The 13,483-nt window shown below is 42.3% G+C and overlaps 1 protein-coding gene across 3 annotated transcripts in view; it reads left to right on the top strand.

The window, feature by feature from the left end:
- USP28 (ubiquitin specific peptidase 28) overlaps positions 1-13,483 on the top strand; it is a 40,642-nt gene that overhangs the window by 1,078 nt on the left and 26,081 nt on the right. For all 3 annotated transcript variants that reach the window (XM_061593284.1, XM_061593283.1, XM_061593282.1), the window contains exons 2-9: positions 5,761-5,838; positions 6,980-7,112; positions 7,908-8,025; positions 8,867-9,029; positions 10,264-10,350; positions 10,869-11,006; positions 11,730-11,803; positions 12,847-12,926. In XM_061593284.1, coding sequence (XP_061449268.1) covers positions 5,761-5,838; positions 6,980-7,112; positions 7,908-8,025; positions 8,867-9,029; positions 10,264-10,350; positions 10,869-11,006; positions 11,730-11,803; positions 12,847-12,926 — 871 coding nt within the window. The remainder of the gene's footprint in view (positions 1-5,760; positions 5,839-6,979; positions 7,113-7,907; positions 8,026-8,866; positions 9,030-10,263; positions 10,351-10,868; positions 11,007-11,729; positions 11,804-12,846; positions 12,927-13,483) is intronic.

Genomic DNA, 13,483 nt, shown 5'->3' with positions numbered 1-13,483 from the left:
GCAATGTCCTTTAAGTTTAACTTCGCACTGAGATACGACATATTCCAGTTTATAATTTTGGTGTGTTAGAAGAGGAGGCAGAAGAGAAATGAACCATTAAACAATTGTCTAACAGCAGTAAAGACCTGGATGACGCAGAATAAACTTAAACTAAACCCAGATAAAACAGAGGTGCTGGTGGTTGGACATCGAACTGAGTTGGAAACAGGGAATGTTCCGATATTAGACGGAGTTGTACTCCCTTTAAAGACTCAAATCCGTAGTCTCGGTGTTCTCCTAGACTCTGCCTTGACTCTAGAGGCTCATGTTCTTGCAATCTCTAGAAGCGCTTTCGCCCGCCTGAAGCTAGTTCGCCAATTGCGTCCTTTTTTGGAGTTTTCTGACTTGACCATGGTTACCCATGCCTTGGTCACGTCTAAACTAGATTATTGTAACTCACTTTATTTAGGCCTTCCCCTTAGAATACTCCGCCAATTGAAATTGGTTCAGAGAGCAGCTGTTAGGATGCTAACTGGGGCAGACGTCCGAGCTCACACGACTCCGCTTTTAAAACAACTACACTGGCTTCCAATCTCCTATCGAGTTCAGTTTAAAATCCTGGTTTTAACGTTTAAAGCTCTATCAGGCTCAGGTCCTAGTTATCTATCAAATTGTTTGTCATTTTATGAACCGGCCCGTCCTTTAAGGTCTTCTTTAGACCCTGGTCTTAATATTCCCTCCTTTTCCCAAATTCACCAGACGGGCATTAGGAATAAATTGTTCTCAGTGGGGGCACCAACTCTTTGGAATGCTCTTCCGCAGGAAATTCGTTCTTCCCCTTCTCTGTTCAGCTTCCGTCGCCATGTTAAGACCTTTTTATTTCGGTTAGCTTTTGAATTGTAATGTGTGATACACTGTATATTTCTTATAATGTTTTATAACTTGTTTGGTATGTTATACTGTACTATGTTGTTTTATTATGCTATTGTTTGCCGCTTAGAATTCCTTGGAACTGAAGCGGGATATAAACTTTTTAAATAAATAAATAAAATAAATAAACTTTATTTGGGGACTTTATCCATTGAACTTTCAGGAAGGGACCCATAACCAGTTCTTGTACAAAACTACTTGAAAGCGGCGTAATACTTGCTGCTTTTCTTCCCTCCCCACCCCTCAAGTGTGTGTGTTTGCACGGTGTATCTGACAGTTGTGTACCCATTGTTCTTTCCTCTGCTGGGCTTTTGGCTTTCTCACACACCTTTGACATTTATAGATGTGGCTGCCCCTCCCGGTTCTCTGCTGCTCCTGAGAATCCCCTTTCAACATTCCTGCAGCACTGATCACAATGATGTGGATAATTAAAGTTGTACAAATTTGTGGATTGCTTTAAATGGATTCTAGAGTTAACACTTTCAGGTGCTGGTCTTAATTCAGCCTAGCGCTGTCTGAGGGGGCTTGGGCCCAGCAGAAGTAGTGAAGGCCCTTCTTTGTTTTTCTAGGAAAGTTTAGCTGGGCAAGTTACAAATAGTAGACAAAATATAATCAGCTGACTCTAATATATATATATATATATGTTTTGTTAATACAATAAAAACCTCTGTTTGGTTAATCACAATTACGTTCATATATATTTTTAGGTGATTAATGGAATCCTTATAGGGATCCAGAGCAAGCTTGAGTGAAGTTCTGTTTGTTGCTTTCAAATCTGTCTTTTATACAGATCTGGTGATTCTACCATATGAATGTAGGGGACACAATTTCAGCTGAACAGATCTACTTTGCACATTGAATTTTTAACTTGTAGGAAAGTGCTTAACCAAAACTGCATTTTTTCAGACAATGCAAGATTTCTGTATTTTTGCTGCAGCTTGTCTACTTTCATTTTCAAATCTAACACAAAACAGAGAATAGTAACCAAGCACGAGGAAGGTTTCATCTCTTAGGCATTCACAAATCTTAATTGGCAGACCTTTCCTGCTCTTTTAAGACTGTCAGTTCTCTTTGTCTCATTTATGTCAAAATAAGAACTCTGTTCAGGTGATAAGCAGGATCTGTTTTTGATGTGGCAACCCATTTTGTGGAACTCCCACCCAAATGAGGCTCTCATGAATGTGATAACTATAAATCTTTTATTTGAACTTAACATGTTTCCTATTTACCTCAATGGGTGTAAGTTTCTTTTAGAAGGAAATATACATTTTATAGATTTTAGAAATTAAGCCTTAAAGTCTGGCCTTCACTGTTCTAAACGCAAGCACCTAGTCTTCATCATTAGCTATCGACAACTTCAAGTTTTGTAACTTGATCAACTGATGGTGGATGAATTTTGTCACATGACTTAAAATAAAAGTTACAAAACCTCTGAGTAATGAAATTCTTTTCTTAGTTGCACGTAACAGTGAGTATTAATCACAGTCTAGTACTAATTTCATTGTCATGAGATCAGATTATTTTCTGAGGAGCAGACAACTTCAGGGCAGGCTTGTAGTATCTTTACGGAATGATGGTGTTCCCAATATTATAGACATGACTTGCTGTGTCCCATTGGATGTTGTGTGTGACCCTCAGTGTATGATATCCCTGTGATTGTAGCTTAATCTTTTTTTAGAAAGTGAGTTTAAAGCCGATGAAAACTGTTAGTGGATATCAAATGGAGGAGAGGAGAGAGCTTAAAACCTGATTAATATATGTCTTTAGTTAGGCTTTTCTTAGACTTCTTTATACCATATGGAAATACTACACCCATGTCATTTGCCACTTGCTATCAAGCCTTCTCATCCATCTTGAGTGCTATTCTGGATGGTGGCTTAAACTGGCCCCAGTTAGGCATGCACTCCCCCCAAATAACGAAGCATGCAGTCTAGGATGTCTTCTGCTCTGAGAAGGTTCAGGTGGTGGTAGCCAGGGCTGTTTTTTACCAGCTTGGTATCCCAATCACGACCCTATCTAGAGAGGACAGACCTATGACATCCAGCCAGATAAATGGAATACACTCTGCGTGGGGCGTCTTTAAAGATGGTTTTGGAAACTTCAGCTGGTGCAGAATGCAACTGCCTGAGTACTGGTGGGGGCCAGGCAGACAGATCATTTCACACGTATATTGTACCACTTGTGCTGGCTCAACTTGATTTAAAAGTGCTGGTTTTAAACTTTAAAGCCTTAAGCAGTTTGGGATCGAGTTACTTGAAGGGCTGTCTTCTCCCTTATCTGCTTCCCTGCACTTTTCAAATATGAGCAGCCAAAGCCCAGCTTCTGTCCCCGCTTATGAGGATAGCTCGGCAGTTGGGCACAAGAGAGAGGGCATTTTGCCAAATGGGGTGCATCGCATTCCCTAATGGACCCTTAAAGACTTGCTTGTTTTTCATGTTAACCTAAATAGGTTTTATCGGGTGTTTGAACTAAATAGTTTTAGCTGTAATTATTTATTGGAGTTTAGTATTTTATTGGGCTGGATTTTTTTTAAGCATTATATCTGCTATTTTTAGTAGTGATTTTTGTGTTCTGATATTTTTGGAAATCATCTTGGGAAGATTTTAACCCTTAAGGGTGGCTTATAAATAGTTTAAATATATAAAATGCAAATCAATTCTTGACAAAAGAGCACTGGTTAATTTTAACCAAGGCATCGCTGATGGAAACGGGTTGTGACTAGAATGAGTCAGTCCTGTGTTGTGCCCAGAGCACACTTTTGGTGTGGCACACGAGCTCCGTGAGCAGGAAATCATTAAATCTATGGTCCAATACTTCTTAAACTGGATTTTTCCCCTTCTAGGACCTTGGATATGAGATTTATATGTGCCAGTAGCTGGGTGGGGGTCTCTTACCAGTGTTCTCCTTGCTGTTTAAACATGTTGTTTGAATATCCACAAATTCGAAATGTTTGCCAAACTTTTCTGCAAACGAACTATTTGATTTGCACCATGTGGATCTAGTGTTATTTGTTAATATGTGAACTTTCATGCCTTTTCATTTTAAGTAAAAATAATTGGCTAGCTTCCTCTTAAGACCTTGGGAATTAATGGGATCTGTTTGCTGACTTTTCTTTTTTTTTTTTTTTTGCATGACCTGAATGGAATTTTAGGCAGCTGCTTGAAATGCAGTTGCATTTGGCGTAACATGGTCTACAGGCTTCTATGCCATTGCTCCCTAATCTACTTGCCTACTTCCTAGAACCTCTAAAGTGGTGGAGAAGGTAGACTATACTACCTCCACTCGCCAGCTGATTACAGGGCAGTTTGGAGTGGGTCTGGTGTGCTGTACATCTCTGGCACCTTGTTGTAAGTGAGAAATGACAAGCCTAAATGGCATGTGCAGCCAGCCTAAAATAGCTCCTCATCAAACCCCTGCAAATTCTTGGGCTTCTTACATGTCTGATAGCATCTGCCGCTGCTGCTTTTTTGGTGGAATAAATATACCGGCTGCTGGTCCCTTGCCCTCGCCTGCTTCATTTTGGTAAAAGGGCATTTTAGCTGGCATTTCTTAGGCCTGGCTATAATTTCTCCTTCAAAGGGCATATGTTCCTTTTTTATAAGGAAGTAGCTTTCATTGAGGCACATATGGAACAGGTTGTATTTAGGCTTATTGATGCCTAGTGGTGCTGAGAGAGCATGTAAACTTTTGAGTTGGTGAGAACGCTTAACTCAGTGTCTGTCTGATCATGTATATGCATATAGAAATGTCCTTAGCAGAGCCCACCCCGCTACTTCCTAGGATATTCTCTGCCTACCATAGCATGAAAGACTGGTCTTCTTAAAGAAAGTAGGAAAAAAGAATATTTTATGAATTTATTGATTATGAGTCTTTCCCAACTAACTTCTACTCAGAGTAGGCTGAAATTCATGGACCTAAGTTAGCCATGCTTGTTAACTTCAGTAACACTGAGTAACACTGGCATTTAATACAACCCCATCATTCCCCCTTGTGGGGGAGATATGCCTGTGCATAAGAACGGGGATAACTACAGAAATAGGAAACATCTTCATGAGTAACACCTACCAGAGTATTTCAGTTAGTTATGTGAAGGCAAAAATGTCTTGGTTCAGTACCCTAGCCTACAGAGACATCGGTTGAATCTTCCTTTAAAAAGAAAGTGTTTCAAGTTTAGTGAGCCCTTCCAGTTTGTCTCCTCCTCACTTGCACGTGGAAGAAACAAACCATAATTCCTGGCTTAGCTCTGTGTGCCATCAGGCGTGCTGATTAGTCTTGCTCAAACCACAATTGGTATATCGAGAACAAACCCTGGTTACATATCATGGTTTGGGAGCAAAACAAACCACGATCACTGGTTTGGATGTAAACGGTGAGCCAGGATTGTGGTTGTTTCCTCATAGTGTGCACTTGGGCACATTCACGGTAAATCATTGGTCCATCTAGCTCAGTATTGTCTACACTGACTGGCAGTGGCTGTCCAGGGTTTCAGGCTGGGGTTTCTCCCAGCCCCACCTGGGGATGCCGGGGCTTGAACCTGGGACCTTCCGCATTGCAAGGCAGATGTTCTGCCACTTAGTTATCACCCCTCTCCTCACTAACTGTGGTTTGTTGTGACATGAATTGTGTCAGCGCCAACTTTCCCCAACCTGGTACCCCAATGTTGGATGCCAACTTCCATCTGCCTCAGCCAGCATAGCCAGTGGTTAAGAATGATGACAGTTGTTGTCCAGCAGCATCTGGACGGCGCCAGATTGGGGAAGGCTGTTGTACAGCAATGTAGGTCTTGTGTCGCTGTGGGTATTCTGTTCTTCTCTTCCTGACGCGTACTTTCTTCGTCCCGTTTTAATGTAGGGTGGCAGCGTGCTCATTAACCAGCTGAGAGAGATCACAGGTATTCAGGATCCTTTGTTCCTCCTTGCAGCCCTGAAGGTTAGTATTCTTTGACACCGACGCTTTTCTGCCACATTGGTGGCACTGTGTGTCTTGTGTGAGATTAAGGATTCAGCGCACGTGCTTAGATCATCGGAGTCACTCACCAAGCACCTTACCTATCCCTCCTACTTTGCTGTTGCATCGTAATCACCTTCTCTCCCCCAGGGCTGTGGAGTTGGTACGCCAAACCTTCGACTCCGACTCCTCTATTTTTCTACTCTCTGACTCCGACTCCACCCAAAATTGCTTCCAACTCCACAGCCCTGGAAAGGGCTGTAAATGTCTTTTTAAATTGGAAGATCTCAGAGGAGCATTTTTATCGCTGCCTGAATATGCGCTGATCTTGACATCACAGCATTTGTCTTCATCTGGGTCCTTTGTCATACACTGACTCACAAAATGTTTTCCATCTTGAGTTATGGTGAAATGCTCAACTACAGCTGACTTCATGGGAAGCTTCTCTGACATTGTGAATTTATATTTTTAAAAATTTGTAAATCAAAATTTATTTTGAAGTCGGAGTTGGTACATTTCTTCCGACTCCACCCAAAATTGCTTCCGACTCCACAACTCCGACTCCGCAGCCCTGCTCTCCCCCCTCCATTTGCCTTGCCACCTGAGCTCTAGTTGTACTCTTGGTACTGCTTGTGTTGTGTTGACCCTGTAAATCCGAGAAAGGCAGCCATGTTTTCCCAAAGGGATTGGTTCAAGTCAGGAAAAACAGCAGCCTAATGACAGCTGGCCATGCTGCCTCTCCTGACCTTAAAAAGCACTCCCTTTGCCACAATAACAAGGTTCCACGGAGAGAGCTGCTTAGTGGCCATTGCTCTGCCCTTGTGTTCTTCCTCCTGAGATGATCACAGCAGTGCCTCGTTCTCTTCTGACCAGGGATACATTAGGACTCTTTTAGTAGCATGTATGAAAATGCGATTCCTGTTTTAAATGTTTTTTGTTGTCCTTCAATAAAACTGTACTCCTCTGTAGCATAGTGTATAGATAGGGCAGGATGGGAAATGTGATGTACTTTTAATTTTTCCAGCTTGTACCCTGCATAAGCAAGTGATGGCTTGAAATATCTCATTCTGTGCATAATTATCATCTTGCTGTGTTGCACAAGGGTCTTATTCTTTGTCATTAGGCTGCTGATGGAAACTTAATGCAGGCAGTTGGCTTCCTCACTGAGCACCACGCTAAAGAGTCGGGCCAAGAAGCCGTTGCTACAGAACCATCTGCCTGTGAAGGAAGTGTGGCTGGCAAAAATCAGGCAACCGGTAGGTGACACCTTTACCTGCCATAGTCTTAGTGGTTTGTCTTCCTGTTTGTGAGGAATGATATATAACAGGTTGTGAAAACCTGAGCCATAGTGTCAGTCCCATTTATAAAGAGATACTTTACTGGGGCTAATGAGAGATAAGTAAGGAGCCACTACTGGTTGGATTAGTTGAAGAGTATTAATCATTCCATTTTCATTCTTAAGATGATAGGGTGAAAGGGCTGTAGATTGAAATGGAAAGATTGCAGTCAGATATCAACAGAAACAATGTTTTTGTAATTATATGCATATGGGTGAGAGCACAGTAATTCTGTTAGATGGGAAATGAACTTACATGTGGCTGGCTGCAGACCAGTTATTTCACTGACTGCATTCAAGGCCCTCATCTAGAACTCCAGACACTTGAGTAGCACACAGGCCTCTGGTCAAGCACAGGCTTCATAACCCGCTAATATTTTGGTCATCTGTGGGATGTGTACACATGTGTCTTCATAGCTGGAATAAGTTTGAAAACCTTTGTGCTAGTAACCATCTTCATGTGCCCATCCAAGCTCTACAGGAAGCCTTTGGATTGGAATGATGCTTGGAGCATGTCCTCCTACATGCAAACCCCTACAGACAGCCTGCCATTGCCAGTGCTGTTGGAAATGGTCAGATGGGAAAGCTTGAAAATGCCTACATGGTATCTTTTTAACTGCTGCCTCCCTGTTTGAAGGCCGGTAAAATACTAAGACTTGAGGTGGGGAGTGCACCTTCACTCTACCTAGGTAGTGATGGCTATTGTGGTTTCCAGGTCCAGTTGAAGCAACTCAAGATGGTAAAGCTGCTCTGCAGGAAGCTGTTTCTTCTGGAGCTTCAGATTTTCCAAGCATTCAAGTCACAGAGAAGAATCATAACGCAACAGTGAATGTGTATGCTGTATACTCCTTTGTTTCCTGTTGTTGTTGTTGAATTTCTATCCCACCCGTCCTCCCAAAGGATCCCAGGGTGACAAACAACCAAGCAGTACAGCAATCCAGTTAAAATAAAATAAAAACATACTTAAAGCATTTACAAACGTTAAGAGCATCTAAAAATAATTTTAAGAACAGTCACTCTCACAGATCGCCAAAACAGTCTGTTTCAGCCGTCAAAGTCTGGGTGAACCGGAATGTTTTTAACTTCCTCCTGAATGTTAATAATAAGGGAAATAGATACATCTCACTGGGGAGGGCATTCCACAAACAATGAACTGCTGTCAAGAAGGTCCTATCTTGGGGCAGCTCCAGATGGGCAGCACCCATTGGTAGCATCACTGTATCTACTCCCTGAGGGTCTTTGAAGCCCCTTCAGTTATAAAGCAACTTTGTTCACTCTGTGGAAGATTTATATTTATTGACACTGTTGGTCCAAGTTACGTCTGGGTCAGCAAACCTTCCTCCTCTTGTACATGCCCCAAACAGTCTGGTCCTCTGCCACTCTCCATGTTATCTCAGGTAATGTAATATGATGCACACAGAATATGAACGGAAGTCAGCCAAACAGATGCACCCTACTCCAACACCACCCCAACAGCTTATGCTCTTAGCACGGTTAGTTTGTCTTTGAGTGGGTAAGAGAGGCAAATATGGCTCCCATTTTCAGGGACGCTTCCGGCACTTCTGTAATGCCCAATGAGAAGCATGGGGAGCTTTGTGTGGACAACATTTAATCTCTTCTCAAAGTACAATATGGTTTCTGTGGTGTAATTTCTTGAATTGTGTTATCTGGCAGAGGCTACGAACCAAGTGTGGCGGAAAGCAACAATCGCTCCAAAAGGAAACGATGTGATGTCTGGGGAGACAACTCTGCCCAAAACGAGTGGAGGAGAGCAGGTGAATGGCCAGTAGGGATGAGGAATATTGGAAATACTTGCTGGTTCAGTGCAGTCATGCAGGTAAGATGGTGCTGCTAGTGTTGGTCATCTGCTAGGGCAGGGATTGGGAATCTGTGACCCTCCAGATGTTTTTGGACTGTCAGTTCCCAGGTTACCTGAAGGATTACCTGTCCCTGTAAGATCACTTGGATCGTCCAGAAAAATGATGCTCATGGCACCATGCTGTTCAGAACATTATAGGATGGTGACCCAGAAACTGTCACTTTCATCTGTTACCCCTGCACTTTGGAATGCCCTTATCTCTGCTTATAAACTGCTTAGAGGTCTTTGCATTCAAGCAGTATTTAAATTTTGTTAAATAAATGAGTGAAGTAACATCAGGTATTTGCTTCTGTTGTCTTATAACACCAAGTTGTCTTGTGCAGGCTTTCCCTGTACTATTGCATTTCTGTTCTTATCACATTGTTTTTATATTGCTTAGGATTTTTTTTAAATAAGTGGTTTTGAAATACATTCAAAGTAAATAAATCATCCTTGACCATTGGCTGTGCTTGCTGGAGTTGAAGGGAATTACAGTCCAAGCATGCCTGGAGGGCCCCATGTTCCTTCCCCATCCCTGTGCTCAGCAGTGCTTCTAGGGTAGCTGATGTGTTGTCTCATTCTGAGGTTGGCTGTGGCCAGTCAATGATTCCATTGAATTTAACATGCTCTTTAACATCTGTCTCTGTGTGATGTGCGCAAGATGTGTAAGTGGTGTTGTGGTTTCCACTTAACAATTTTCCAGTTTGTGTTTGAATTCGAGGTGCCGCACATATCCTGCATATCAAGAAAAGCCAGAGTTCTGTCAGAGGCAGTGGAGCGTACTGAGCGCTCATTCTAACAGAGAGCCATGACAGTTGGGCTACACATTTTTTTAGTGCTGTGGGGGGGAACAGAGGGGGGCGAGAGACCTTGGGCTTCTCATGGAAGAGCATAGGCATTGGAAAAGGGTTGATCCCATTAGCCACGGGGATCTAGCAGGGCTGCTGGAGTGCTTTTAAATTCCACTTCTTTTAGTGGGAGAGCTAGGCACGTGCTGACATCTTTCTCTAGCGTGATTAAGGTCAATGCCAAAATGGCAGTTGGTCTACACTGTTTTCATGCTTCTGTAACATAAAAAATGTGTAGGAAATACATAACGTTTGAAGCTTCAATGAACGTTGATCTACAAAGGGTGTTGTGTGCTGAACTGAGATCCGATTACAGACTTGCTTTGAGCAAATGAGGCGGTGGCTTAATTTAGAGTTTTTGTCAGTCTCTCTTCCAGCTGCCAGAATTCCGACGGTTGGTTCTCGGCTACTCCCTCCCAGAGAGTGTACTTGAAAATTGTCAAAGCCCAAGTGTAAGTGCTCTCTGGACAATGACGGTTTGCTCATCTTCCTGTATCTGGCTGTTGTATTTCAAATTTGAATGAGCCTGGCTGGATTGTGAATCCAGAACAAGTACTGAGGTTGAAGACTTCTCCGGAGGAGTTTGAGGAGACTGGTTTGGTACTGCCTCAGCTTGTACAATGTTTTCTTCAATAACTAGGTCAGAATTTTAGTCAAAGTGAGGGGCTTTGTATGAATGACCTTGCACATTCTTTCAGTGTACATTTCAGTACATTAAAAGCTCTCCAGTCGCTTTATCTGCTGGCTTTCAGCCTCCTCGAATATTACCATGAATTCCAAATGGTCATCTTAAGTGTTGTCATGTGGTAGCTTCCCAGTATTTGTCATTTTCTTTATTTTAATGACTTGTGCCCTGTCTTTGCTAGCAATTATCTTGTCCTAGGCTCTATTGCTGTCAATAAAATGCTATTTGTTTGTTACAGAGGATTGCGTAGGTTCTTTCTCCAATTCATTGTGCTTTTTCATGCAGAAGAAGAGGAACATTGCATTCATGCAGGAACTCCAGTATCTCTTTGCTTTAATGCTGGGAACACTCCGTAAATCTGTAGACCCTTCTGCAGCCCTGGAACGTCTCAGATGTGCATTCAGATCTCCAGAGGAGCAGCAGGTAAAGAGAGTAATATCATGGCACCTGGACTAAACTTGGATTGTGCCAGTTTTCTATAAAGTGTGTGAGATTTTAAGGTCTAGCAGAGGCAGCTGAGTCCTTTCCCTCCCTACATCTTAGAAGGGATGGTTTCCAATCTTTCGGTGGTATTCTAGCTTGCCCAGTCAGCACAAGAATTTCTGCTTCCCCTTCCTTCCCAGTGTGTGCCTTGTGCCCTCCCTGAATCTGCTCCAGAGGGCTGGGGGAACCCCTAGAACAAACTTAGGAGGAGAGGGGGAGAGCATTTGGTTGCGCACACAGAAATCCTTTGCACTGATGAAGCATTGTCCTGCACACTGCACTGGATTCCACCCTCTGAGCCCAATCAGGAAGAAAAGCTTAGTGGTTTGAGGCAGGAGGCTTCCATTTGTCCCCCTTTCTCCTGCTGTTACCTTATGAGGATTCTGGGAGTCTTCCTAGACCTGTTTGCTTGTGCTTGAAAAGAACCTTGCATATGTTTAGCAATGGCTTGTGTGCAATTATAAATGTGACAGCTGTTCTCATGCATAGACCCTGCTCTGCCTCTGTGTTACAATTCAATGTAAATATTCTCAAGGCAGTGCACAGCAATCAGAAAAATATAACAAAAGGCAGATACAACATTAAAACAATAACTGTTTAAAACAACAGATTAAAGTGGCTCATAATGGTCATGTTTTTTCTCTAAATCTGTCTCTCTTTTAGCAAGATGTGAGCGAATTTACCCACAAACTTCTGGATTGGCTAGAAGATGCTTTTCAGCTGGCTGTAGATGTTAAGTGAGTTCAGAGAAACTTCTGTTTAACAATAACCTTAGTTCATGACAGGAAACTAAACACTTATTTCCTCTTTTCATTGGGTAGAGTAATGTTTAACATTGTGAGGTTATAGCAGTGTTTTCCACTGTGTGCTACAGCTTGTTACAGGTGTGGGTAAGAGATCTTGTAGGAAGTGAAGAACTTTATCTCATATTTCAGTATATGCTAAATTTATTTTCTAAGCAAATGGGACATCTTCCGGATCAAGTCATTTGCCCATATTAATAGCTCCCTCATCAGCTAACTGAGTTTCCATGACTACAGCAATTTGATGTAGTTGGCTGTTGTAACCACACTGGCTGTTAAAACTTCTGAAGCATTTTTTATACCTAGATTCAGTATGGCTAAATGTGAGTATCTGAAGCGAAGTTTGAGGCTCTGATTACTGTAGTGCAGTTGTATAACATCTGAAGCATAGTTGCCTAGCGCCTTGTACTTAGGCTATGTCACTTCAAATTATAGGTGGAAGCCCACAGGGTGGAGTGGTCCCTTATGGGGGAATAGATAGGCTGTAGCAGACTAACTTGTTAGGAAGGAGGATTCTAGCTTAACTTTCCTGTTGACTTGCTGGTTTTGAGTGAGGCAGGCAATCTTGTAGGGAGGAGCGTTCCGTTGTATGATTCTTCACCTGCAGCCCAGGCAGAGGGTTGCTACCTCAGTGGGACTTAGGCCTAAACCAGCCTTTCCTAACTAGTGGGCCACCAGATGTTGGACTACAATTCCCATCTTTCCTGACCATTGGCAATGCTGGCTGAGGCTGATGGGAGTTGTGGTCCAACAACACCTGGTGGCCCACTATTTGGGAAAGGCTGGCCTAAACCATGCATCTCTAACAAACTGAATATTTCAAGTGTACATCCTCTGCCCTTTTATACAAGTCACTTGCCATTTTCTAGTTCAGGCACCTAAGGAATGTTGACAAAAGCCTTAGACATATTTTTTTAAAATAAATCTGCATCCCTGAGTCCAATGAACTAAGTTTGACATGGTTTTTTTCCCTACAGTGGTAGCTCCCAGGACAAATCTGAAAACCCAATGGTACAACTTTTTTATGGGACATTTCTTACTGAAGGTATTCATGAAGGTAAGCTGGATGGGTGTGTTAACTTAATCCTTTATTTGATTTTTGTCCTTGATACGAATTTAATACATTATAGCTGGGTTCTGTTGCAGCTGGGTCTGTTGTGGCCCAGTCCAAGCAAAGTTTAACACATGTAGCTCCCTTTTAGCTAGAAGAAAATGTACACAAGTGCATTAACCTTCTCTCTGAAACTGAGGAAAGTTCTTGGCTGATTGCTGGTATGAAGGTCCTTTTCAAAGGCTGGAGCCCTGAACAGAAATATTCCCAGTAATGGGCTGGGGATTCACTGTAGCATTTTATTGCTGTGGGCTTCCTTTTTTAACTACTGAAGCAAGCATTCATGCATGCTATTTTTCCACATTCAGATTGAAGACATAAAGTTCAGAAATAAGTGAGAGTATCCAACTGGCTAGAATGATCAGTGAGCTGACTCACTAGGAATTTTCATGTGTTTATGAATGACAAATGACTGCTCATGAGATGCCACACTAATCTTGACTCTTTTTTTTAAAGGGCTTTTCTTATCTGCATACTGTATACGAGCATAATGAATACTTTAT

Source organism: Rhineura floridana, chromosome 12, assembly GCF_030035675.1.
Source record: "Rhineura floridana isolate rRhiFlo1 chromosome 12, rRhiFlo1.hap2, whole genome shotgun sequence".
In the NCBI taxonomy this organism is placed as follows: Eukaryota; Metazoa; Chordata; class Lepidosauria; order Squamata; family Rhineuridae; genus Rhineura; species Rhineura floridana.
This window is presented reverse-complemented; position numbering and strand designations above follow the sequence as displayed.